We start from the raw sequence: 24,529 nt of genomic DNA on the forward strand, positions 1-24,529 counted from the left end.
TATGCCCAATGTTTGGGAGAACTTAACAGCTATTACTGTACTTATCAGGTCATATGTATGTTTGAGTGCAATGAATTTTAAAGCTTTGGCAAGGCACTGATAAATATTTTACTAATCAGGTGAGGTACTATAAAGCTGGATTCTCACAGTTAACACAGCATCAGTCACCCTGGAGAATACATATCATTTCTTAGTGTCTAGTGTCTCTACTTTTTGAATTTCAGTAGTCCTGTCAAAGATTTAATGTCTTAATTTGTACTTTTATATATGAGTTTCTGGAAATCACTGATTAGCAGCCTTGACATTTAATGATCTTGTTAGCAAATATATAACATTATCATATTACTGGTGTCATTCTGAGTCCACACATTATGACCAAACAATGTATTTGTTCATTAGTAGGTATTCTGAGAAATCACTAATTAATACTTTTGCAATTGACAATTCATTGAGTAACCAAATAATAAATAAAAACAACATTCCAATTGTTCTGGTACTGAGTTTTGCATACATACCTGAGCAATTGCAAACTGGTCATAGAAAGATGAGTTGTCCAAATCCAGTTCCAGATCTGTATCTTGTAACTCTTCACAGCTAAAAACATGAGGGGAAAAATATTCAAAACATTTTAAATGTATAAGCATTTTAAGATCAATACTGTATCAGTACTGTAGCATTAAATGCCGTAATTTGATACAATAATCCATTCTTCATACATTTTAACTGCTTATTTTTTCTGCATTACACCCGTGGTGCTGGTGCTGCGGTAGCGTTGTTGCCTCACAGTAAGACACTGTCTGGTTCGATTCTCAATTAGAGCGTCTTCTGCGTGGAGACATGTGTGAATGGGCGTTCCTTTGTTGAAGGTTGTGCATCAGAGCTGGTAACTCAATACGTAAAAATCAACTGTGACCAGGTCTGTGATCATAACCTACTAATTACAGCCAATAAATCCACCTTGAATTGTTAAAATTGAATCTTGGCATCTGTGCTTAAAACACATAACAGATTAAAATGAAAACATGCCAGCACCAAGAATGAATTAAGTAATAGTAGCTTTATTTAAGCTGAAATTCTAGACCGGTTTCAGCACATGGCTTTCATCAGTAGATTGTTACACATAGAATGAGAAGGTCCTGCTATAAATACCTTTATAACCGGAAGTAGAAATACATCATTTCCTGTCTCAAGAAGAAAATGTAATTGTTACAAAAATAAACATAAAAAATAAAAATAGATATTGGTATACATAATGTAATACAATTCAAAATGCATGTGCTTTAAAAATATACATATTCTAACATCAATATTAAAGTCAAAAAGGAACAATGTTTAAATTATGATAATTTGTCATTAAGTCCAGGGGAAAACAAACTCCCTAATTTCACTATCCATCTTTTCTCTTTGTTATTCAGAATATCATGCCATCCAGTTTTGAAAGCATGGTTGCCTATAATGTTATCAATGATAGTAAATGAAAACTTGGCAGTGGGATGATTCATAGTGTGTCTGTATAAGGCATTTGTAATCCTACCATTTCTGATATCCCCCAGGTGTTCAGATATTCTAATTCTGAACTGTCTGGATGTCTGTCCAACATAAAAAGCTTGACATGTGCATGTTGCAAGATAGATAATCCAATCCGAACTACAGTTACCAAAAAAAACAATATCATATAAATGACCAGTGTTTTTGCTAGTAAAAGTTTTTGTTTTAAATATGTAGCCACAAAAGCTGCAATGGCCACAAGGGTATATTCCAACTAGTTTCTCACCTGTTAATGTCCTTTGGGATAAAGTTTCATCCCTAGAGTTAATTTTCTTATAATGTGAGAAATGAGATCCCAGTGTTTTCCCCTTTCTGTATGAAAATGAGCATTGCTCCCCCAAATAGTCCTCTAAGAGGGAATGAGACTTCAGTATGTTCCAATGTTTATCTATAATATTATAAAGATGTTTAGTATTTCTACCATAGGTTGTAACAAATCTGCAAGTTTCTTGATTTGTCTGTTTTTGATGTTCTTTATATTCCAGTAGTGAATCCCTAGATTGGTTTTTGCTCCATTGTATGGCAGAACTGATAGTATGTCTGGAGTATCCTCTAGTGAGAAAGCTATTGGCTAAGTCATCATGATGTTGTTTTAAATCTTGCTCAGAGGAACATATCCTTTTGAGCCGCAAAAACTGTGATTTAGGAATGTTGTTAATTGTATGTTTTGGATGTAGACTGTTGGCATGGAGCAAGGTGTTAAATTCGGGAAATTTTCGATATACAGAAGTTTTTAGTGTATTGTCTGGTTGGCGCTGTAAAAAGACATCCAAGAAATGTATTTCATTATGATGATAGTCCACCGTAAATTCTGTACCCCAAATGTTTCCATTAAGATGTTCAACAAATTCTTGAAGATAATCACTGCTACCTTTCCACACTAGCCAACAGTCGTCCAAATATCTTCTCCAGATATCAATCTCTGGTATGTATACATTGTGCAACTCATCATAGATGATGTGTTCCTCCACATAACCCATATAAAGGTCAGCATAAATGGGTGCAAATGAGGCACCCATTGCATTCTGTATTTGCCAATAGCAATCTTGTTTGAAGTAAAAGACATTCTTGGTAAGGATGTGTTCAGCCATGCAAATAAGTAATGTATTAAATCCTGGGGAATAAATATTAGCTTTGTTTAACCAAAAATTAAAAGTTGCTAATCCTGCCCAGTGTGGAATACTAGTATATAGAGACTTATCATCTAAGGTACACATTAGCCAATCTGGCTCCAATTCTGATTCAGAGACAATTTGCAAAAATTCAGTAGTGTCTTGAAGTCTGGCTCTAATTAAAGATAGAAGGGGTTTCTGTTTTTCAGTTAAAAAAACAGAAAGTGGTTCTGTAAGTGATCCAATCCCAGACACAATAGGTCTGCCTGGCGGTTTATGTAGATATTTGTGGATTTTCGGTAGTAAATATAGATATTGTTTAGCTGGATCTTTGACCATCAAATGTGATTTAATCTTATCAGAAATAATGCCAGCCTCCACAGCCTCCTGTAAAAAGTCATCTATTTCCCTTTTGAAGTTAGGTGTAGGGTCGGTACTCATTTTCATGTAATGATGATGGTTAGACAGCTGTCTATTTCCTTCATCCCAATAATAATCGGCATCCATGACTACAACCGCACCCCCCTTATCAGCAGAGAGAATGACTATATCAGTATTATTCTTAAGATGTGTTAGGGCAAGTTGTTCAGATTTGGATAAATTATGCTTGATGTTGTAATCTGATCTCAAATGAAAATGTAAGTCTTTGATAACTGCCTGTTGAAAAATAGCCACATGTTTGTCCATTGGAGGATTAAATGTTGATTTATGAAACCGAAATTCAGAAGATCTTTGAGGAGGATCAGAATGATCCTGTTGTCTGAAAAATAAATTCAGGTTAATCTTTCTACAGAATGCAATAGTATCTGATACTAGAAAACTCTCATCAATAAAAAAGCCAGGAATGAATCCAAGACCTTTATTGAGCAATGTATATTCATCTTGTGATAAAACATACTTTGAGATGTTGAGCACATTAGTACAAAGTAAATCTATTTCACTACTGACATGAACAGATCCTCCAAACTTTTTACCCTTGTGTTTTCTGCCCCCCCTATGTTTTCTACCCCTAAAGGGTCATCTGATGTTCGTCCCCTCTTAACATTTGGTGAGTCACCAGTACCAAAGGATTCTGTGTCTGTTGTTGAGGACTCCTCACCAGAAGTAGTGTTACTGAAGCCTGCCTTTTTTAAAATAGACCTAGGCCTCTTTTTACGCACATAAGTCGGATTCTTTGTACCCTGGGCAAACCTTACCCCCCTGTGTGACTCAAACTGTCTTCCTCTATCATAATCCTCCCTGTCTCTTGAGAATTTATGAAGTTTTTTAGTTTTAAGATTATTTTCAAGAGTCAACAGTTCCTTAGATAATTTGCTCAGGCCACCTTTGAAACTGGCCTGTTCTTCAAATTTTTTAAGATCATTACATGTCTTTTCAACTTCCAAAATATTGGTCTGAACAGTTATTTTGTAAAAAGATGCCAATATATTCACAAATGACATGGCTGCCTCCTGCTGTGCTAGCTGCCAATCTTTGAGTAAAATATCATCTGGTATTCCAACCAATGGTTGAATTTTTGACCTTAACCCCCTAGGGGATATTTTTTGGTTCTGATAAGCCTTGAACAATTTGTGATGCCAAATGTTTGACCTTAGTGTTTTGATTTGCTTGCCTAACTGGTTAAACAAGCGGGAGCAACCATCAACTGGATCTAATGTTGGACCACTAACTGTTTCCATTGACATCATGCCAATGCCAAAAACCTGTATATCATCTTTATCCGCACATAGGCCGGATAATAACTTCTGTAGATCCATGACAATAAGTTGCCTGAAAATGATATTAATTGCTTGCAAATCAAGGCCAATCAAAAATGTGGCCTGAGCAAAAAACCAGGAACAGTATCACTATCCCAAAAATAGATATATGTATGTGTATATCTATGTCAGTTTGAGTCAGACAGGGACAAAAGCAATTCCCCAGTCATTATTATTTGTACTGCATGGAGCTTTATCTGCTGCATGTATTTCCAGTGACAATAAATAAATAAAGAAAGAAAGAAAAGAAAGAAAGACAAAAGTGTAGGATAGCTAGGTGTTTTACTGGCTTTGAAATGTGTAAAACACTTAACATGCTAATCAGACAGTAGCTTGCTTTTCAAATTCTTTGTCTAATAATTCTGGACAAATAAAAAAATAATGGGGGATCAAAGGTTTAAAATTAGGAACTGTTTTGCAAATTTGCTTTAATTCACTTAAAGTTGATAGTTTAAATTATAGTTTTGATTTCCTTAAAAAGTTAATAGAACAGCAGGTTTTGCTTCAACAGGCATTTTCTGAACAATAAGAGGTATGAAACTGTAACCTCTGGCATTATTAATGTAATCCTCAGTGATATACCAGAAAGTCAAAAACTTTATGAGGAATGGCAAAATGAGAGAAAATTAGGGATGTTCTGCAAAATCAGGGACAGATAAAAAGTATGGATAACAGAAAGAAATGAAGTACTCCTCTATAAAACTAATGACATTTAAAGCTGTTAGACACTTCATTCTGTCACACTTCGGGCAGGATTCACGATGGCTTGCACGGAGTCTAAGAGCCGTGTAAGAATCCATGCAGCCATCGCGATCCAGGAACAGCCCGAAATCCCGTGTAAGAGAAAGCTAAAACGACTCTTACACGGGCAGTGCGTGGATATGCTAATCACCCCACTTGCAGCCGAAAGGCATGCAAATGAGGTAGATTAGCGATCCATGAAGCTGAAACCAGACCGTGTAAGAGTCGTGTTAGCTGCAGAAATGTACTCAGTTGACAACTGAATACGTTTCTGCAAATAACACAATGGAGCCATGTCAGCTCCAAATAAAGGGTGCATATGTGTCAGGCAGCATGCCAATGGCCAAATATGTGGCCATTGGTAAGGTACCCTGATGCAAAAATGAGAAAAAATATTTTTTTTTTTCGGTGATCGCCGATGTTTAAACGCAGCGCAGCCCCGCGCAAACGGGCTGCGCTACATAAAACATAAAAAGTAAGGTTATAAACCCACAAATGTGGGTTTTATGCAATGCATGGATATGCAATGCAGGGAACAGCAGACCAAAAACAACATGGCCACTGTTTAGTGGTTGCTAAGGGGGGAAGCTGAGTCTAAGACATGTAACTAAGCATAAGTAGGCAATCCTATGTAAATGAGTGTTAGGATACTGAATCCCAATGTCACATAGCAAATGAGCACATTCCGAGTAGTGTAAGAGTTACATAAGGGGGAGGAACAGAGTAGGAGATAGGTGACATCACAGGGGGAATGGCAGAAAGAAATGCAGTTCATTGGAGGTCAGTGTTACGTGACAGATGTCAGACACATATCATGGAAAGAGGAGTGCCACAAGATAAGCATGGGAAAGTCAAGAAATGGAAGGTGTACACTGTTGCCAACACCAAAGTTTCTTGCTGGGCATGCATGCGCACGTGTGCGCACCAGGAGGCGCGAGTAGGGCAGTGTGCACGCGTGTAAGGTAGACTGAGCATGTGGGAGCCTGTAGGCAAACTTGTAAGACTGTTTGTGCAGGTGTGCACGCGTTTTAACCCGAATAAGTAGATTCTAAACTGTGTAAGCATGTGTGCGCGCGTGTAAGCCACTGTGAGCATGTTTCCGCTGGTATGCGCGTTGCTCCCGCCTGAGGAAACAGAAAGGAAAAAGGAAGCAACAGAAATAGTAGGAAGCTAGCAGGGAATACTGCTGGAGCTAGCCGGTGAAAACAATTAGAAGCAGGCAATTACACAGGCAGAATACTAGCCCAGCCCAGCACTTAACAGTCTGCAAACAGCAGTGCAGTATGATTCCCTCAAGAGACACTGCAAGACAGGAGTAAGCTATTACAAGTGAAAACTGAAAAAGCTTCATTCAGACCAAAAATTCTAGGGGCTGCCATAGCTGTCATAAGGAGGCATAGGCGACTTGCTGAGGGTGGTGACAATGCAAATGCTGCCAGACAACCCACAGTGAGGAGACGGAGAAGAGTGTACAGGCCCAGAGTCACCTACCAGGGGTTACATGAGCTGGAGATAGTGGAGCGCTATAGAGTGGACAGAGACCACCTGCAGCAAATTGTTGAGCTGTGCAGGCCACGCCTCACACACAGAACCAACAGAGGGGAACCCATCCCAGTGGAAACCAAGGTATGTGTTTGCTTAAGAATACTAGCAACAGGTACCTTCCAGAGACCAACTGGTGATATGATGGGGATCTCACAGGCATCAGCATCCAGGGTACTGCACCATTTCCCGGATGCCATGTCAGCACATGTTGGAGATCATGTATATTTCCCCAATTCTCGTGAGGCATTGGCCAGCAATATGCGTCTCTTCCAGCAAATAGCGGAATACCCTGAGGTAGTGGTTGCAATAGACTGCACGCATATACACATCAAAGCACCAGCTGGTGAGCGGGGTAGGGCTTACATTAACCGCAAGGGCTTCCCCTCCATCAACTGCCAGGTCATGTGTGATGCCCAGGGCATAATAATGAATGTGTGTGCTGGCTGCCCTGGAAGCTACCATGATTTCCATATCTGGCATCTGATGCAGCTGTACCAGACATTTGCCAGTGGGGACATCCCACATGGTCACTTAGTAGGGGATGCTGGATATGCACTAGAGCCGTGGCTGATGACACCCATCAGAAATGCACACACACCTGAACAGGAACGCCATAATGAGGCACACGCACAAACACGAAATGTAATCGAGTGTGTGTTCGGGCTGCTCAAGTCACGGTTCCAGTGCCTGGACACATCTGGTGGAGCCTTGCAGTACTCACCAACTACATGTACCCAAATTGTCATGGTATGTGCTATGCTACATAATATGATTCTGCAAAAACAGCTGCAGCAGGATCAGCATAGGGCTGTGCCAAACAGCCCCCCACCATTGCCAAGTCAATCACAGGCAGAGCATGACTCGGAGGAGGAACAACTTGAGCTTGCCCCAGTAGGCAGAAGGAGGCGTGCCCAGTATGCCTTGGCCTTGGCAAAGCGGCAACACATAGCACATACACTGGCTCAGTAGGGACCCTGGAAATGATACCTCTCTCCGACTCACACATATAGTAAAAGGGACGCCTAAGTTGACACAACCTGCTTTCAAACATGTACAGGGAGTGTAGTATGTGCATCCAACATAGGCAGTCCTGCAGCACCACCTGAGGCATGATTGCCATGTGTTAAGCAATGTAACATCATGTAGTATATGCAAACTTGATGACCCTGACTAACATCCTACCCTCACCAAGCATGATGCCACAATATGAAGATGAGATGATCAATTACAATAATTGGCTGAAGTATTGCTGTTAGTCAAAGGGGATCCAATGCGTGCCAGCCTGGGATGACATGCTGAGCACGACATGATGCTCCACCTGCTAGGGGTGGTGTGCACCTATCAGTCCTGGACTTATGGATACTGGCAAAGGCTGCTGTTACCCCCAGCGTGCCTTGAATAGGCAAGGATCAAAACACAAACCCACCTCCATAGGTATCACAAGGGATAAGAACCTAGATGTAATGCTACCCAATGCCAGAAGTCTAAACAGCAAGATGCATGCAGTCTAAACTCTCCTCAGCATGGAGAATGTTGATATCTGTTCTGTAACAGAAAACTGGGTCAAGGCTCACAACAGCACCCTAACACTACCAGGTTACACCTCATACTGTGCTTTACAGCCCCAAAACATGGAACAAGCTACAAAAGGAGGGTGACTAGCAATAATTGTCAAGGATAACCACACCCCCATGTTGGTACCACAACAGGAAGCAGCACGGACTAGCCATGGTCAAGTAACAGTGGCTAAACCTGCCTCCCAGTTCATAGCCTGCTACAGACTACTGTCCTAACACCAGGAACTGCACTTGACCTATGTTGTAATACATGAATATATCAAGCTCTCCAAACCACATTATATTGGGTGACTGAAAATACCCAAACATAGACTGGGAGCATTATTCTAGCTCCAACACCCTAGGACAAAGGTTCCTAGAATCCATAAACCAAAATGCTCAGGAACAACGTACCACTCCCACAAGAGGGGTAAGCATACTGGATGTGATAATCAGCAACATGGGTACTGCATTGCCAGAAGAGAAGTGTATCCCTCACTGGTAAGATCAGACCATAGAGTAATCACACTGGATATACACATCCTGACCACAGTCCCTGGCCAGAAAACCACAGTGAAAAACATGTGTAAAGCACTCCTCCAAACTGATGTGGAATCCAGTAAAGGCCCTGTGCCTGTGCAAAATATGGGCCACACCTCAGAACCCATTATACATGCATTCCATGAACACTGCCAGGAATGCATGGATTATGCAATCCCAAATAAAACCAAGACACAATGCCATACACGCAGGCATCTGGCATGGTGGACCCCAGCCATTACCAAACCATGTAAGAGAATGAGGAAGCTACTACATGATAGATCAAACCTAAAAAGGGAAGTAATCTCTGATCAGTATTATGGCAATAAAATATGTCCACTCATACAATCCACTAAGGCCAGCAACAACAAGTTGAATCTGTGAATCTTGAGGCAATGTTACACCTGCCCCATGTACACAGACAACCCTCTCCTCCCCCCAAGAAATACAAATATATGTGAGAGATGCAACCATTTATCCAAACCGGAGGCTGAGCTTTCTCAACTCAGTACTGTCAAAACTAGTCAGGAGGAGAAGGTAACCACACACACCACAAACCCAGTGTCACATAGACCTATCACAACTGTAAACCAAAGACATAAACACAGAAAAACATTCCCGGTGGCTCTAATTACAAACAACACCACATCAACAGAGGCCTCCAAAGCAGACACCCAAGCAACCACTACCTCCAAACATAGCACATGCAACACATAGTACACAAAGCTGGTGTGCCAAAAAGTCCCAGGCCAGAAGGAGAAACAACATGCCTGATACAGTTGTAATAGGTGACTCCATAGTCAGACACACTGCTGACCCGCTCACCAGACTGAACAAGGGAAAGGGTACAGTAAGCTGCCTATAGGCTGCAACAATACGCCACATAACACCAGCACGCAGGTCACCCCAAAGCAAGTACAAATATGATGCAGTCATTGTCCATGTTGGTGTGAATGACCTGAGACGTACCTCCCTGGACTACATGAAAAGAGACATAGATGAGCTCTCTGATTATGTAGGCCAGGCCAGTATGACTCTGACCTTGGGCAGCATCCTACCTTCACCAAGAATGATGCCACAGTACAAACACAGAATGATCAGCTCTAACATGTGGCACAATTACTGGTGTCATTCCAAGGGGATCCAATGTCTGTCCACTTGCGAAGTCATGCTTGACAAGCCACGCTGCTTTGCCAGGGATGGCTTGCACCTGTCACCCCTGGGCATCTGGATATTGGCTAAGGCTCTTGCCACCTCCATAGAGACTTTTGTAGGCAAGGCTGAAAAGAGTAACCCACCTCCCTAGAAAACATAAGTGGAAAGAAACATAAGGGTAATGCTGCCCAATGCCAGACGTCTAAACCTCAAGATGCATGCTCCCGAGGCCCTCCCCAGTATGGAGAACATCGATGTCTGTGCAGTGACAGAAACCTGCAGCAAGGCTCCTGAGAGCACACCAGCACTACCAGGTTATACCTCATATCATGCGTCTTGGCCCCAAAACCTGGAGCAAACCATAAAAAGAGGGGGAGTATCCATATTCAGCAAAGATACCCACACGTCCAGGTAACTGACAATGCATGAAGCATCGGAGACCACCCATGTGCAACTAGCCATAGGCAAAACTGCTGTACAGTCTGCAGCATGCTACAGACCACACTCTCACACACAGGAACCCCACTCAGCCTTCCTGAAGACACTGGACAGTATGAATGTCTCACCAAATACCAAATAAGGTACTTACAAATAACCACATAGGTGGTAATCCATTACGTATGGAAGGAGTAATCAGGGACCTAGGTACACAAGTGGACAGTAACCTGTCATGTGACACTCACATTGCCAACGTGGCTAGGAAGACCTTCTATATTGGCCACCTTATCATGAAAGGAATCACATCTACATCAACAGAGGTCATTGTGCCCCTATACTGTTCTTTTATCAGGCCCATAATTTAGTACAATGCCTCATTTGGGATGTACCTCACCCAACACCTGCAGCAGTTAGAAAGACCTCAAAGGTACCTCACCAAGAGGATAAAGGGTCTCAAATATATGTCATATGCTGCCCGGCTGTAGAAACCCCAGCTGTATGCAGTCACATACTGCCTACGCAGAGGCGTCGTATGCCTGATGTACAAGGCCATGTCCAACACAGGTTTAATGAACATGCTCCACCCCCAGAAAACCCAAATCCATCAGAGCTGTGAGAGCGAGAGATGTCAACCTCAACACATAATGAAATAGGATGTGCTGGAGGGACAGATACATAACCCAGAGGCTCCCTACACCCCTGAACGGAATCCCACTCCATGTTAGGCAGAGCACCTCACTGACTCTCCAACAGGAATCTTGCCAAGTGGATGGGTGATCGTACATGTACACTGGGGGTCTTCACTGTGTCACGTCTAGACAGAGGCACAGTAAAGTAAATCCTAAATGGCCATAATATTCACATGGTAAGGGGTGGCGAAAGCCCCACACACTCTGGCTAGGCTTATAAATGCCCTAGGGCAAATAGCCTAGTATGAACCTATGAACCTATGAAGATACAAATTGTACAGGACACTAAAGATAATCACAAGGCTTTCTTAACTGATAGTAGGAACCTTGTTGGGAATTCACAGATATGCTCTGAATCACTCAAATAATACAAACAATATACCAAACGCACACACATTGCCAACATCCAACCTGACAGGTTCAGTGCAAACTCCCCCCCCCCCCAAATGCCAAATATCTATCCCAGCAGAGTGCTGGCCCCCTGACATTGCAGATGCTGAGGTAACAGCCAGCATCTACAAAGCAAAACACACAGCATCAATGGTACGAGATGGTGTCCTGGGCTGAGTCCAACATAGACTCCAAGAAGAATGGAACGCCATATAACACTACTGCTCAATGTCAGCCTTACCACAGGATATGTACCCAAAGAGCAGTGTACAACAACAGTGGTCCTTCTCCACAAAGGTGTTGCCTGAATGGATACTGCAAACTACCACCCCAGAATCCTGACAAGCTTGGTCTGCAAAGCTATGGAAAGGATCAGCTTGTACCTCAGACATAAAGATATTGGGGACCTACTGACACTGGACCCTACCCAGTGTGGCTTTCTTATGTGCAGATCCTGCCCCATAAACATGTTTGACTCATTTGAAACAGTCATTAAGGCCATTGATGAGGGGAATGTGGTCCACACAGCCTAGCTGGACCTTGCAAAAGGCTTCCATACAATACCCCATGTGTTCATTATAGATAAGCTCACCAGCTTAAATATAAACCCCTATCTCAGTAGAGGGGTTGCAAACCAGCCCAAGGACAGAACTGACATGGTCAGAAATGCTGCAGCCATGTCAGACTACAAACCAAATACAACTGGCATCCCACAAGGCTCGGTCCTGGGACCTCCCTTGTTTGGTATATATGTCCCATAGGTACAGGCCAACATGGAAGGACTGTGCCTGAACAAGTTTGCAAAGGACTACAAACTGGCCACCATATCCGACCCTCCAGCTGACACAAGCATCCTATAAAAGGGCCACATAGAAACAGACAACTGGTGCCATAGCCATGTCAGCAAGCTAATTGCAGAAAAGTGTATAGTCATCCCCTGTGGATATACAGTAAGTGCCCACCAATTACCACATAAGTGTTAACCCATTAAGTACTGAAGAAGTAATAAGAGACCTGGGGACACAAGTTGATAGATATCTTGCATTGGACAAGCATGTGGCTGTAGTGGTTACAGAAACATACCATATACCCACCTAATCATGAAGGTAGTCAGATCTAGATAAAGGGACGTCATTGTGGCTCTGCAGTCATCCTTCATCAGCCTCACAATTGAGTACAATGGCCCCTGTGGGATGTACCTCAGCAGACACCTCCATCAACTGGAAAGACCCCAAAAGTACCTCACCAGGAGTATCAAAGAGCTCGAACAGATGCCATGTGTTGGCTGATTAAACAAACTGTAGCCTCACAATTGAGTACAATGGCCCCTGTGGGATGTACCATAGCAGACACCTGCAGCAACTGGAATGACCACACAAATACCCCACCAGGAGGATTGCAGAGCTGTAACAGATGCCATGTGTCACCTGAGTAAAGTAACTGCAGCTCCACACAGTGCCATACTGCCTGGCTGGAGGTGAACTGTGCCTGATGTTTAGAGCCATGACCAACCTGGTATCAATGGACGTTTGGCACCATGTAAACACTGAATGCTGGTGACCTATGCAGCTGACAGGCCTGAACCCCAGCGCAGACATAAACAGGACATGCTGTACTGATTGGTCCACAACCCAGAAGCTCACTCCACTCATGACTAAACTCCCACTACAGGATATCCAGGGAGTCCCTCAGTGACTGTCATCCAGAGGAATCATGATGACTGGATGGGAGATGGCAGGTGTACCCTGGATATCACCTGTATGTCATGGGTAGACAGAGGCACAGCACACTAACCGTGACATATGCCATGGCAAACACCAGTAAATGTGTGTTGAAGGACAAACACTCTCTGACTAGCATTACAAATGGACTAGGGCACATGGCCATTGTTTGTCACTGTCCACACAAGTTGTGGAATACAATAACAATGTTGGACAATCATGTACTAAGCTGTCCATATCTAAACAAAATGCAACATGGTCATATCTGCACAACTGGCCCTCATCCAGTCTGGTGTGCTCACTATAAACATTACAGGCAGTGATAGGACTGAAACCGATAATACTGTCCACCACAGTGAAAGTTTTGCACCATACACTATACAACAATACAACTGTTTGGTCAGCAGGAAAGGATGATGACAACTGTATGCAAACTATCCCATGGTGACCCTGCAGGCACAGCATAATGCCTGTTAGGTCCAGACACACAGCAGTTGGGCAGTAAGAACACAACCTGATGTCCAACACTCAACAGTACATGTGATATATAGATGGCGTCCACACACATACAGAAATGTGGTGGTCCACAGATCCAAACATAAGGAAAGGTCACACTGGGCATGCTCGCACACTTAGATAAATGAGATGTGGCAGTCAAGAAGCCATACCGACTGTGAACTGGGCATGCTCACACACTTAGGCCATGTCACAGTTCAGCAGTTGCACACACATATCTGGCATTTCTATGTGTTAACACAGGAACCTCCCACAATACAGACATCTGCCCAGTGCACACAGTGGAGTTACAACAGAGACATAAGTAAAGTACTGGATCCCACTCATATGCAAACATCTCCCACAGTACACATGTTGTTTATAGAGATAGGGAAGGCTATGGCAATGAAGACCCACAAACAGTATATGAGCAACAGATACGTGCATTTGACAGGTAAACATATGGTTGTAGAGTGCAATACCTGACCGTTGTCCCTAGGGAATACAGAAGGCTATCCACAGTGTATTTGGCGTCTCTCTCTACAGTACAGTAGGCCACTGTGCCTGTGCAAAGTTAATGGATAGATATGCTCTCCCCCTTACTGATGGATAGTAACAGATATACATACCGCTTCATCCATAATGATGTCAGCACACTATACATATGTCAGGAGCAGAAATTATACCCAGTAATGTGAATAGCACGCTCTGCTACTGCGTCTCTAACAAGTGTCATAACATAGTTAGGTAGGGGTTTGAATCCTGCAAGTGCCCAGTGTGTGTGTGACTGTGTATGGGAGAGTAGTGTGTGCAATTCCATGTGTATGAGAAATGTCTGTTTTGGCAACTAGTACTACACAAAACATGCTGCATATTCCACTGTCTAAACACTGATGATGTCAGCACCCTATAAGTACAGCAGGAAAAAAAAATGCCCCCAGTAATGCAAATAGCGCACTCTGCTAATGCATCTCTCACTAGAGTCATAACATAGTTAGGTAGGGGTTTGAATCCTGCAAGTGCCCAGCGTGTGTGTCACTGTGTATGGGGGAGTAGTGTGTACAATTCCAAGTGTATAAGAAATGTCCCTTTTGGCAACTAGTACTACACAAAACATGCTGCATATTCCACTGTCTAAACACTGATGATGTCAGCACCCTATAAGTACAGCAGGAGAAAACAATACCCCCAGTAATGCAAATAGTGTGCTCTGCTAATGCATCTCTCACTAGAGTCATAACTTAGTTAGGTAGGGGTTTGAATCCTGCAAGTGCCCAGTGTGTGTGTGACTATGTATGGGGGAGTAGTGTGTGCAAATAGCATGCTCTGCTAATGTGACTCTCGCAAGTGATCTAACATAGTTAGGTAGGGGTTTGTATCCTACAAATGCCATGTGTAATTTTGTCACACAGTTTGTCCATGTGTGTGGGGTGTTGTTCCCAATATTGCACGACATACATTATATCAGTAATGTCAATGCACACATGATGTATGTGTGTGCCACCTACACATATGTACCTGTGAACTGCAAGAGTTCCCATGTACAAAGCCTGCCCCATGTGAATACATGGAATATGCATCAGACAACTGTATGACTGGGGTGTTCTGTGCAAGGGCTGCATGTGGTATGTGACTATACAGTGTGCGTTGTAGATGGTGTCATCCCACCAGCGAGGGATACATGATTGGTCTGGAGCATATAGTCCACATGTTGGTGATGAACAGGTGCAGCATGTTGTCACCACTTGTGGGAGTGGTAACAAGTTGTTCCATAACAATGCAGGGAATGAATGATAAGACACCTTCAGATAGGGTCTTGCAGCTAGAATAATGCTCACACTGTATGTTTGGGTAGTTGCAGTACAACCATATAATGGTGTGTGTAGAGACCGTCATATTCCCAGTGTTGTCAGGAAGGCCAAGTGTGTTTCCTGGGTATGGGAGTGAGGTGTGTGCCAGGCTATGAACCTGAAGGCAGTCTAACCCACTGTGTGTCATACACGGAGAGGCTCTGATACTTTGTGCAGTGCCACCAACCTGGAGGTGTGTGTATCTGAGGTGCCTTTGGATACAACCCCGTGTTCTGTTTCGGAGCATGTGTTGGGGATGACAAGCATGGTATCAGGAATAACCTGGCACTAATGGTGTGCACCTGGGAGCCTTGTACCAGGAGTCTGTTACTGCACGGATATTGCTTTACCCCATGCTAAGGACAGTTTCCACTGCATGCATCTTGAGGTTTACACTGCTGCTGTTGAGTAGCATTGCTATTAGTGTCCCATCCCGTGTGCTACCTGTGTAGGTGGCTATGTAATGTCAGCCTTGCATACAAAGGCAGTATGTGTGTAGCAACAGCCTCTGCCAATATACAATGGCCCATGGGTGACAGGTGCAAGCTGTCCCATGCAAAGCAATGTGGCATGTCCAGCATGTAATCCCACACTGACAGGCATTGGATCCCCCTTGGATGTCACTGAAAGATACGTTAAGTGCAGAAACCAATGATCCTGTCTACATATTGTGCCAGCATTCATGGTGAGGGTGAGATGCTACCCAAAGCCAGGGTCATACCAGCCTGTGCCACAACCTCAGAGAGTCCCTCCATGTCCCCTAACATGTAGTCCAGGGAGGTGCGTCAGAGGTCATACACACTGGCACAGACAATGACTGAGTCATACTGCTACATGCCTTGGAGTGACTGCTTTGCTTGTGTTATGTGGTGGATCATAGTGCCCGACGGGCAGCTCAGTGTGACCGTCACCTTGTCCAGCCCGGGAGCAGGACCACCGTGTACGTGTCAATAGAGGTACCTCATACAACCGTAGCAGGGGTGTTGTCTAGCCGTATGGCCTGACACTGTTAGGCACACATGCATTGTGAGCTATGTGTCGCATGTGCTCTGCTCTGGCATAATGTTTGCTTGTGTGTCTGCTTTGCAGGTGTCAGCTGCTCAGGCAGGATGCTATTCTGAGAGCCCAATAATGTACCTGTGTGTGTCTGTGTTTGAATTGTGGTCGTGGCAGGTCTATGGGAGACTGGTACTGTATTCACTGTAGTATCCCACTCCACCTGACAGGGAATGCCAGTGCTGTGTAAACAGAGCTTAGCCCCCAGTTTGGCTATGTGGTTGCATCTCTCACATGTGTTGTACATGTATGGGAAGGGGAGAGGGTTGTCTGTGTACATGAGGCAGCTGTAACATTGCCACATGACTCACAGATTAATCAACTGGACCTGAGAGTAGATCGACAGGTGACCTTTGCACATGCTACCATAGCATTGTGACTCCCACACTAAGTAACGACACATAGGGCCAATGGGGAACAAGGTACTCAAGGTGACTATGTGAGGGTGTAGTGCTCCTGAATTGTTAGTGCTGGCATATATGAATGCTGTCTTGAGCAAATGTGAGGTACATCATATGCAATGTGTTACAGGCAAGATACATGCAAACAGGTCAAACAGTGATGTTCTGTCAAGTGACACATGGACATCAGTACAGTAAGCAACAAAGATGTCACTAGGGATCCACAGAGGCACTGTATATCTGCACCGCAGGTGGAATCAGTGTTTCAGGAACATAACAGGCTAACATGCATACAAACAAAGCTACAGTCAGCAGGCCTGTATGTAGACTATGCTACAACAAACAAGGTGTCCGACTTCCAGTATGTAACAGTGCATATATGCAGGCACTCTAAGCCAGTACCCAGACATTCCCAGGTCAGATGGGCTGGGTCCAGCCGCAACCCCCACAAGTGTAAAGACCACGTACCTTCGTAATGTTGAATAACTGGCCTGATACCCAAGTGCTCATACCTGTAATAATACACATGTCATATAACAGACACTGAGCCCTCACTCAGCAATTCCAGACGTAGTATGATGTATGCTACCTGTCCTGGTACCACAGTATCCTTGACATGTATGGACACTCTCCCTCCTGTCATAGTTAGTTCTGTGTTTTGGTGCTGTTATGCATGGTATGAGGTGTGACCTTGTAGTGCTAGTGTGCTCTTGTGAGCCCTGAACCTGTTGTGTAGTACTGCACAAATATCAACATCCTGAAACATCTGCATTGCAGAGTCGTGTGTGGACAGCATGCAACTCGCAGTTGACATGGCCATCATTGAGTATCAATATGTACATTGTTGTATCCCCTGTGCTACCTATGTAGATGGCCATCCCTTCACAGCCTCACCACCAGTATGCAAAGATGTGCAGACAGAACACTGTGGTAATTAGTATGGGTGTACAAAACAATACAATGATATTCATACTGTAACTGCATCAGGCATGCTGGTATGTACCCACAATGCTATAATTACACTGTACTGTTGTCAACATCATACTATTACAATACATCTATGTAGTCACCCTGTGCATCAGCACCTTGTTAACCTGTTCCTGCACCGATCTTACAGATTGCAGGAGGTGGCACAGTTTCATCATATGCACAGGGTGTGTACCTGGTATGCCTGGGTCTGCCACTGATACAACCAATTGACATGTCTGTGTGTGTGTGTTGGTGAGGGACAGCAGTACAAGATGGGGCAATGTTGATGCAGTGTGTGCGTGTATGTGGTAGCCCTAGGTGTTATCACTTTGCATGTGTGTATGAATGCACACAGTCCCACCTCATGGCTGCCATATACAGGTGTTTGTGGACAGCCGCAGACTGTACCTGCCAGGACATACAGATCACTGTCTGTGGCCACGGACATGGTACCTGTGCCTGGCAGGGGTGCTACGGACCGTATCAGGTACCAATCCAGACTAGGTATTGTCATCAGAAGCAGGTGTTCATTGACTGGAGACAGGTCCCTGTTGGGACTGTCCAGCACCACGTGCACGTGGTCTCCTGGGGCGGTCTGATGACAGCACAGACCCAGCATTGCTGGGGCTGCTGCTGGCACTATGTGAGCGGCCGTGGCCCTGTTGTCGTCCGCGACGGCTGCCAGCTGCTGCTGTTGCTGGCATACGGCCACGTCAACGCCTCAACCGTCCACCATTGCCCTGGCTCATGGACATATAGTTGTGGAACAGATCTAATGTGTCCCCCCAACGTCTGTCAATGACCTCGGTGAAGTTGTGGATGGCAGCCGTAACATCATGCATACTGTCACTCATGGCTGTGTGACATGCTCTCAGCTCCCTCAGACCCTGTCTGGTGTATCGTTCCATACGTGACTGTGCCTGCATTACAGCCCGGAACATAGCTGGGGTTGAAAGCCCTCTGTGGGCACGTCTGACAGGGGCTGTACGGCCACGGATGCTCCCACGAGAACCCATGGACGTCTGCCTGTGCGGTACCGTGTCAGGGCCCTGGCCATGGCTGCAGTGTGGGGATGCATGTGCCACCGGTACCACATTACCCTGGTCAATGCCCACTGTATCCTGTCCATCACCTAGGGACATTGGTGACAAAGGATGTATTGGCAGGATGACTGTGCGCATAGATGGGGTCGACAGCTGTGTAGTGTCAATTGGCTGACCAATGACGGACCCTGGCACACCTACCTGTGCCATTACACAGGTATCATCATCACTATCCTCAGCAGCTGATTCAGGTTCCCTGCTGCATGACACCAGAGCAGCACCAGAACCTGTGGGAGTAAGACAGTAAACACAGTTTACAATGTGTACACCATGCCACCACTGATGCACACATGCACACATGCACACATGCACACATGCACACATGGGCACATGCACACATGCACACAATGGGCACATGCACACATGCACACATGGGCACATGCACACATGCACACACCTCAGTATATGAGATATCAACCCACAGACACAAACACACCTGCAATCAAACACATTGCACTACTGCTTCAGCCTATTATTACTATTAGTATACAGAGTAGTGAAGATAATGGTATTGCACACTCACCAACATGGATAGGCTGCCTTGCTGTTACACCAGAGGGACCTGCGGAAAAGAGACATTCATTGTCAGTGGGCACAACTGTGCCATTGATACTGTGGGCATGTTACAGTTCAGTAGTGCAACAGTTAGCTTCCACAGGTGTACTGCAGATAATGAGGTTATCACTAATGCACAATAATTACCAGGATAACAGCTACAAATCGAGGACACACCACACACATGCATAACCTAACAGTGTACAGACTGGTCACTATACACATGGTATGTTACCTGCACGCTCTGTGTCCTGCTGCTGTGAGGCTCCAGCCTCCATCATTACACATGTATGCTGTTGTTGTTGCTGCTGTGCTGGAGCCACAACACTCAGGAGTAGTCCCTCCAGTCTGGTGAGAGGGGGATGTCTAGCCACCCCACCACCTGTGGCAAGCTGCTGCCTGTGGATATTCGACGCACGCTGAAGGACATTTCTAATTAAATCACTGCAGTGATGGCGTACCTGCTCATATGTCCGGTTATGTGTGCCTATGTCATTTACCCGACGGACCAGGTCTTACCACAGTGCAGTCCTCTCCTGCTGGTTTTGGCTGGTGCGGGAAAAGAGTACAGTGAAATCCCGCACCAGGCTCTGGTGTATCTCCTCCTCTTCTGCAGCGGTGTAGACTGGGTTCCTTTGGTGAACCATGTCCTTGAAAAGGAGAAGGGAAATATGTCAGCAATATCTGTCAGCAGACTATAACACACATAATACACATTATACTTGACTGCAGTGATATAACTTAGGCACCGTATATAGCATCTGTCTGTCTATTGGGGGATACACATGTACATGACCAGATATCAGTGCTCATCCGACAACTGTGCAACAGTACCTGGCACACTCCATACAACAGATAGTATACTGCAGTAGTCAATGCACTGTTTCAGGTACAATACACGACCCCACACTGGGGGTTTGAATCAAGGTACTGTATGGGGAACATTATCAGCCCATGCACTGCACACAATGCACATTACATATTTCACTAGTACTGCACGCTACTCTTACTTGGCATAACCCTATCTACACCACAGTGACATACAGGGTAACACAGCACAATATATGGCAATGTAGTATGTGCTGATTGCAATACCCCACGCACCTGTCTCTGGCCTCACACCATGGACACACACTACCATGACAGACAGACAGTCATGGTGAGCAATCACACCAGTACACAACATGCACCCAGTCACTAGCACACTCATTCCACCTCACATATTCCGTTTGCAATGTGTTAATGGGTGTGCATTGCGTCCTAGGTAGGTAGTGTGCTTTTGGCCCTGGGCCTACAGCAGCATACTGTTATGCTATCCTGCCCCTTGTGACACATCTGTTATGATCGTACCTGCTCCTTACAAACAGTTACACAGGGTGACTCATATGGCATATTACCTATCAGCATAACATTCAGCAGGGGTATGTCTGACATCTACTCATGGGGAGGCTTGCTTCTTAATTTTGTGTGGTCTACTACAGGATATGTCATATCTGTGGGTAGGGTCCCATACCTCAACCATGTGCTCTATACTGCAGTGACAAGGATGACAGACGTAGGTAATTTGTGTTGTGGATGTTGGAGGTGTTACCATGGTTGGGAGACAACTGTCATGGGTGTGACCGAACTATGTATATCCAGCAGTTGTAACCTCTATGTAGGTAGTCTGTGTGGGCTCTGTGGTGTTTGAGTGCATTGACACAGTTACTTGCATATGTCTGTGACCTTCACCATATCTGTAGATGTCATGGGAGGTACATACCTTGTAGGACATTGTGGGGTGTGGAGGGGTACAGTGACCTACATGTCCATAGCTGACACACCATGTCCGCTGACACATTCCATGTACAGGTATTACAGGACTAGTGTGCCACTGTGTGTATTGATGTGGAGCCTATTGTACACTTGTTGACCCTGTTCCCCCCTGACACATGCAGTGGTGGGGAGGCATGTACATATGTGGTGGTTACTGGTGTCAGTGTTTTTGAATGGGGTATGGTACTCCAGTATCCACACTGGTGTTCACTCCATGCCTGTGACACCAGGCACCTGTAGCAAGACATCTGCACACATGTGCCTCACACAGTCTATATATGTGTGTATATATATATATATATATATATATATATATATATATATATATATATATATGTATTGATATATTTATATCTGTATATGGATATATATCTGTTTGTATATATGTATATATCATATGTATATCTAGATGTAGATATATACATATAGATGTGGGGAGAGGGGGAAGAGAGTGAAAGAGAGAGAGATACAGGGTGAGTGTGAGTGTGACGGGGTGGGACAGAGAGTGAGAGATAGTCATATACAGACATGTCTGTTGTCAGTCAGATCTGTCTGTATATGTGTAAGTTTCTACAGATATCTATATATGTATGTGTGTATTACATATATCTGTACATACATATTCTACCAATCTCGATGTCTGTGCAGTACGTGAGAACCTGGTTCAAGGCTCCTGAGAGCACACCAGCGGTACCAGGCTATACCCCGTATCATGCATTTTGGCCCCAGGACTCGGGACAAAATGGACAGGGAGGGGGTGTGTCCATATTTATGGAGGACACACACACCTCCAGGTTAGTGGCAACACATGAAGCATCACAGACCATCCAGGTGCAGATAACCGTAGGCAAACCTACTATACAACTGGTAGCATGTTACAGACCACCCTCCCGATCTCAGGGACCACAGTCGGCCTTCCTGTAGACATTGGAGGATATGAATGTCCCACCACACACCATCATATTGGGATAGTGCGACTACCCTATCATACACTGGGTGCATTATCCTACCCCAAACACCCTAGCCCAAAGGTTCCCGGTATTCACTATGTCAAATGCAATGGAACAGCTGGTCACCTCTCCCACAACAGGAGATAGTATACTAGACCTGATCATCACAAACATGGGGACAATGTGCTACACACTGGAAGGATACCCCTCACTAGTCACATCTGACCACAGACTAATCACCCTGGATATACATATCCCACCTACCTCACAACACAACAGACTACATTGGGAGACCTCTCACATGCCGACTTTACACGTCTTATAACTGAGTTGGTATCCTGAATGCCCTCTGGGTCAGTGTAATCCACTTCGCACAATGCAGACACCCTCACATATGCTTCTACAGACATCTCCAAGAATGCATGGATCATGCAATCACAAATGGAACCATGACCCTCTCCACCAAGGGCAGGCGTCCTGTCTGGTGGACCCCAGCATTGAACGACTTGTATAACAACAGATGGTAGCTACTGCACGGCAGAGCATACTTCCATAGAGCTACGGCATCTCTCATCAGCAGTAGTAGACAGATGGGTTTTGTTGTACAAACATGCAAGGCCAACAATGAGAGGGACATCGCTATGGTCACTACAGATAACCACAAGGCCTTCCTCTGCTATGTTACACACCTGGGTGGGAACCCTCAGTTGTGTTCACAGTTAGTTCACAGTGACATACGCTACACTGAACACACAGATAATGCCAACAGTCTGGCAGACAGGTTCAGTGCAGGTTTCTACACTCCCTCACCCACACATGTGGAATTACTTATCCCAGCTGACTGTAACCTCCCTGTCATCTCGGATGTCCAGCTGGGAAACACCCTCAGCGGAGCTGTAAACACAGCAGCAATGAGACCCAACGGTATTGCGGGTTGCATGCTACATGAACTGCAAGAGGAGCTACACATGCACATTACATGCTATTCAGCCATAGCCTTACTACAGCATGTGTACCTGGACACTGGCATACAGCAACAGTAGTCCCACTCCACACAGGAGGCACCTCTACAGACCCTGGTAACTACCACCCCATACGCTTAACCAGCCTGGTCTGCAACACTATGGAAAGGATCATTATGGTACCCATACACAGAGACACTGGAGACCTAAACACTTGTTCCCACCCGTTTTGGCTTTGTAGAGGGCAGATCCTGCCTTATGAACCTGGTTGACCTTTTCAAATCAGTCACTATAGCCATTGCTGAGGGCATAGCAGTCCATACAGCCTACCTGGACTTGTCTACAGCATTCGACACAATACCGCACTCTGCCATCATAGACATGATCAACAGCTAACATGTAAATACATATGTCACATGATGGGTTGCAAACCAGCTAACGGAACGAAACCCTATAGTCAACCTCACTGGTGCCATGTCAGACTCAGAGCCAGTCACATGTGGTTTCCCACAGGACTCTGTCCTGGGACTACTCATGTTCGGCATATCATTCACAGATGTGGAAGCAGACTTGGGAGGGTAGTGGCTGACAATGTTCAAAGATGACTGCATACTAGGCGCCATAGGCAATACACCTGCTGACACATACATCCTACTGACAGGCCTCCCGGACACCAACAACTGGTGGCGGGGTCATGGCCTGACACTGCATGCCACGTAATGTATACTCATACCCTTTTGGACAGACAGGGTACCTACATATTATCACATAGACAATGACCCACTGAGTACAGACAAAGTAATCGGAGACCTGGTGACACTGTGCAATGCTGACCTCTCATTTGACACCCACGTTGCCAAAGTGGTTGGATGGACTTCCTACCTTGCCCACCTTATCATGAAGGGATTCACTTCCACATCAAAAGGGGTCATTGTACCCTTATACTCCTCCCTTATCAGGCCCATGACTATGTACTATGCCCCATTTGGTATGTACCTCACCTGGCACTTGCAACAGCTAGGGGGACCCCATGAGTACATCACCAGGTGGATCAAGGGTCTGCAACACCTGTCATATGCTGCCAGACTAACGTAACTCATGCTCTATTCCATAGCATACTGCCTACGTAGGGGTGATCTGTGCCTGATGTAGTAGGCCATGTCCAATCTGGTAGTGATGGA

General features: G+C 44.8%; 1 protein-coding gene across 1 annotated transcript in view; it reads right to left on the reverse strand.

Annotated features, from left to right (window-relative positions):
- TMEM179 (transmembrane protein 179) overlaps positions 1-24,529 on the reverse strand; it is a 248,120-nt gene that overhangs the window by 27,280 nt on the left and 196,311 nt on the right. Inside the window, exon 3 of the mRNA XM_044074341.1 lies at positions 516-594. Coding sequence (XP_043930276.1) covers positions 516-594 — 79 coding nt within the window. The remainder of the gene's footprint in view (positions 1-515; positions 595-24,529) is intronic.

This window comes from Protopterus annectens, chromosome 6.part0 (genome assembly GCF_019279795.1).
Source record: "Protopterus annectens isolate FY-2018-M chromosome 6.part0, PAN1.0, whole genome shotgun sequence".
In the NCBI taxonomy this organism is placed as follows: Eukaryota; Metazoa; Chordata; order Ceratodontiformes; family Protopteridae; genus Protopterus; species Protopterus annectens.